Source organism: Arachis hypogaea, chromosome 6, assembly GCF_003086295.3.
Source record: "Arachis hypogaea cultivar Tifrunner chromosome 6, arahy.Tifrunner.gnm2.J5K5, whole genome shotgun sequence".
Classification (NCBI taxonomy): Eukaryota; Viridiplantae; Streptophyta; class Magnoliopsida; order Fabales; family Fabaceae; genus Arachis; species Arachis hypogaea.
The window spans coordinates 103,995,803-104,000,327 of NC_092041.1; the positions used below are offsets into that span (position 1 = coordinate 103,995,803).

Consider the following 4,525-nt stretch of genomic DNA (forward strand, 5'->3'; position numbering starts at 1 on the left):
TAGAAAAATACAACCATGCATTAAAATGAAATGGGTTTCAAGGCATCTTCATGAACTCCTTGGAAACCTTGAGATAGCACAATATGTTTAGCCTTACATATCCATCAAGGTACAAAACTCCATAAAATACAGATTCTAACTAAAGAGCTTTGAAATGTGGAAATCAAAACTAGAAAATTAGAATAATAGCTATGAAAAACAAGAAATCCAAGTGTTGTGAGTGGGTAATATAAGGAAACTAAAGAATGACAAAAAAAAAGGAAACTGAAGATGAAATAAGGAAAAGACTAAACGCTAAGAGAGAAAACCTAGAGTGAAATGAGAGATTTTCTCTCTAAAACCCAAAGCTAAAACCTAAAAATGAACTATGTAAGTGTGCCTACCCTCCCCTTGTTTCCCAACTTCCAATCAAGGAGGCCAAAAGAGGGACCATAACCCGAGCTCAAGTGCTTCATTAAATCTCCATGTGCAGCTTGTTTTGTACGGGAGAAGGTTTGTCACATGGACAACCTTTTGCGTATGCAAGCTGCATTCTATTTTGCACCATTTTTCTTGGTTTTGTACCTATGTGTCAACTTTCAAATGACAGTGGAACCACTTGAATTAGAACTCTGTAGTTCGAGTTATGATTCAATCAGTGCGAAAAGGTCAGGATTTGATAATATCAGAAACATTTTTAGCACCAATTTTGCCATAACATTTCTCAGAGAATCCTTGAGAGGTGGACAATATGAACAACATGAAAATTATATAGCTTGAGTTTTTTTAATACGACCACTGTAGTTCATTGTTATGTGTCTTGCCTTAACTGTGTGCCTTTATTTCAAACAAAACTTAGATGTACTTTCTCTAGCTTTTATAATTGCTCATAACTTCTAATTTACAACAGGTTTGACATTAATTGACCTCCGTTTAATTCAAATCACCATAGCTTGCAATTAAAAAATAGTACAAACGGTTGGTAAAGGGATGTGAGAGGAAAAATAATTGGTGATCATGTTTGACAAAGTGTTTAATTTACTATTTAAAGTAATGCTTAAAGCAACACTCTTTTACTAGAAACACTTTTTAAGTGTTGCTAAAATTGTATAATCATCACTACAGCTATCGTAGCTGTAGGCACTGTAGACTCCACCATTCTAAATGTAGCTTTAGACAAATCTCTCTGAATGTCAGGAATACTTATTGAAATATTAAATATGATTGAAGAGCTTGGTTTTCATCCATCGACATGAATCAAATTCATTTATTTTGGAATGCCTATCATCCGAAAAAAAAAAAAACTTTTTCGGTAAAGAGTTTCAAATGTAAATACCTTCACCAATGCAGCAATACATAATTCACTATTTATGTGAAAAAAATTATATATAAAAAAATAACTCCATATTTCACAATTATAATCAATTTAATCCTACTTTTTTGTTTTGTTTCTTTTTCGAACTGCTATTTAATTTAAGTAATATTTCACAAATAACTTCAAGATTTTTATTTCTATTTTATTTCAGTATTCATGTTAACATAAGAAGATGAAAACTATCTTCCTTCATCATTCAAAGATGGCAAACAAAAGAAATTAAAAATGATCTAAAGATAAAAGCACTGACCGACCTCAATAAAGCCTTGAACATGGTGTCAAGCCTCCCAATTGAGGCTTCCAGGTAGAGGTAATCTTACTCCATAAAGGTAATTCACAATGCAATGGTTATTTTGAATTGTTAGCCATAAGCATAGCAGCTTCATGCTCTTGGTGATGCCTTTCCCTCTGCAAACACAGTATTTAGTTTAAAAAAAAAATCTCAATTAACAAAACTATTGCAGCGAAAACTAGTATCCCACATTGAATTGCTCGAGGTTTTGACAGTTACCAAAAAGCCAGTCCAAGAGTGCTTATCAAACATAGGTTACATAACTTCGATACAACAACAAAACATTATCCCAATTATCTTAGAGCTGCTAAGGGGCAAAGGGATACAGACTAATCAATAGCACATCCTTTTGCCAAGGTACCAGCTCTTGAAACTCTGATAGATTCGGCCTGGTATCCAGATTCTGGTACGTCAAGCCATGTCACTCCCGAGTTTGACAACATAATGCACTTCTTGCCCAATTATGGAGAGCAGCTTCACGGATGCAATGGACAATGACACATGATATGTGCATATCTCAAAATGGTTACTCTAATATTATTTCTTCTACGCATCATTTGAGAGGGCATTCAGCTAGTCTATAACACATACTAAAATTTGATTGTTTCACTCTCTAGATAACTAAGTTTCATTTTTTCCCCCTGATCAAGTAGTAGATAAGCGGGTTCAGTCAACCAATAAATTTGAGATCTACTCAAAAACACATAAGGAAAATAACAAAACGCTTCGACGAAATTAGCAAACTCCGGTGAAAGAACATGGATCAGAGAACTGGTTTTCAAGATTAAGAAAAACAGAGAAAATCTTTACCCTTCTTTCCCAATAGGGTAGAAAGCAAACAAAATCATAAACTGGAGTAATGGTTGAACACAAAACTGCATTCAGTCCCGTGAACACCAAAAGTGCTGTCAGAGGTTGAGTATTGTGAGGCATAGTTCTTTCTTGTAGAGACCAATCCCTGCAATCATATGATGCTCAAAGTAAAGACCAGTTAATAGTTCAGACCAGGACATAAAATAAGTTAAAGATAACAAAAAGGTATCATAAGCATGAATCGAAAAGAAAATGACCTATTATAGCAGCTGAGACTTCAGAGCCTGACTTAGGGGAAGTAAACAACTAGAGTACCAGTAGATGAATTCTAAATGGCTATGCTGTGCATAGTTCAGATTTTTCGAAAGAACCAAATCAAAACCAAATTAAACCATAACTCAAGACTTCTCAATGCAGCACTAGAATCACTTTCTCTCAAGGGAAAAAAAGATTCCTAAAGCTAGACTGGTAGAGTATGTCAATAATTTTCAAAATTATGCAAAACATACCAAACTAATTGATGACAAGCAAACACAACAGAATAGGAGTTTAAACAAAATAACATCATATTAATATAAATATTGAAATACTTAAAGTTTAAACAAAATAACATCATATCCAATCAAAATAACTCCTTCTCCATCCAAGGCTAAATTTCATTCATGGTTGTCCAAATATATCTATGGACTTCATTAACAGCACCATGTAAACTACTCCTTCAAGAGCCCCTAAGCCAATAGGGGTCACAAGTAGAGTGCAAGATCATCATTCTGTTACAAACATGGTAACACATCCAAATCATAATTCCCTTTGAAAAGTGTCCTAGTATGTTGCCAACCCACAGTGTCACACTAGTCTTTACATGTGCTTTTGTTGAAACCCAAAAAAGAGGACGATATTAATACCAAATAACGATAGCGACAATAATTTTGCAAAACTAATGACCCAAAGTCCTTTTCTTTATAGACTGTAACTTGCTTTTTGGCATAATAAACATTGGATTCAAACTATATAAGAACACAGCACAAGACAAGTGCAACTGAAGAGGTTAAATCTTAAATAGAGAGATAGCTTAGGGATGAAAAGGTATTAGATCCATCAATCCCCCAGAACAAATCAAATATAAAAAAATCACTGTGTGTGGGGTTTTCACTCTAAACAATTGCATTTCAGTTTAAAGGGATTTGACTCCTAGGTTTTGGATTTGATTCCTAGGTTTTGGATTTGCTTTGCATCACAGAATTAGGTACCATCCCATCCTTCTATAATATATAAACACACCCTATATTACCCCTCTCATTGTTCTCAATCACTTTGTTATAATCATTTTAATTACAAGCTAGGGAATTTCTCCAAGGTATTTGCACAAAAGTAGTTGAAGGAAACTTACAAAAATAAACAGCTGAAATTGTTTATGAACATCAGTACTCACTTACCTTCAGACTAGAGACAGCTATAAGCATACATAGAATTTTTATTTTGTTTGGTGGTGTTGCACAAAACATGACACTACACAATGCCAATTTTACCCCCACATTACTACCACCATCTCAACCCAAACCTCCACCACCAACGTCTATCACAATTGACAATTGAGAACTGTTATATGAGCAACAAAAGACAACAATTATAACAAATAGACAATAACAGCAATAGTATGATGACTTAGACATAGACAATCAGAACTACAAGAGTGGAAGAGACGCCCAATTACCTTCAGAAAGTGACACAACGGCGACGGCAGCACCAATTTCAAGCTCACGAACGGTGTTGAGGAGAATGGATCCTCTCAACACCAGTTAATAAGGTTTTACTTACTTTAATCTATATATCCAAATCTTTTTATAAATCAAATCTAATCAATCGAATCAAACTAAATAATAAAATTTGAAATAATACTATTTATAGTTAATTTTATTTATGTTAAATTAGTTTAGCTAAATTTAGTTAATAAAAAAATTTAAATGTATAATATTATTTTTTTATTATATTACGTTAAATAAAAATTTAACTATTCAAATAAATAATTTAATATTTAAAAATCAAGTATTAGAATAATTTTTTAA

General features: G+C 33.2%; 1 protein-coding gene across 5 annotated transcripts; it reads right to left on the reverse strand.

Annotated features, from left to right (window-relative positions):
- On the reverse strand, positions 1-4,320 carry LOC112697255 (uncharacterized). Of its 5 annotated transcripts, none has more exons than XR_003151157.3 (4): positions 4,174-4,320; positions 2,457-2,604; positions 1,609-1,762; positions 1-575 (listed from the first exon to the last, which is right to left on the reverse strand). XR_003151157.3 is itself a non-coding variant. In XM_029287661.2 (3 exons), exons 2-3 carry the CDS (start codon positions 2,577-2,579, stop codon positions 1,703-1,705), a joined length of 183 nt encoding a protein of 60 aa, XP_029143494.1. In that variant the 5' UTR covers positions 2,580-2,604; positions 4,174-4,320; the 3' UTR covers positions 1-1,702. The 5 variants fall into 5 exon arrangements, 3 of the variants coding, with proteins under 3 accessions (XP_029143494.1, XP_072053592.1, XP_072053591.1); XR_003810914.2 differs by lacking the exon at positions 1-575 and adding an exon at positions 1,131-1,260; XM_029287661.2 differs by having other exon boundaries at positions 1-1,762.
- Positions 4,321-4,525: the final 205 nt, after the last annotated feature.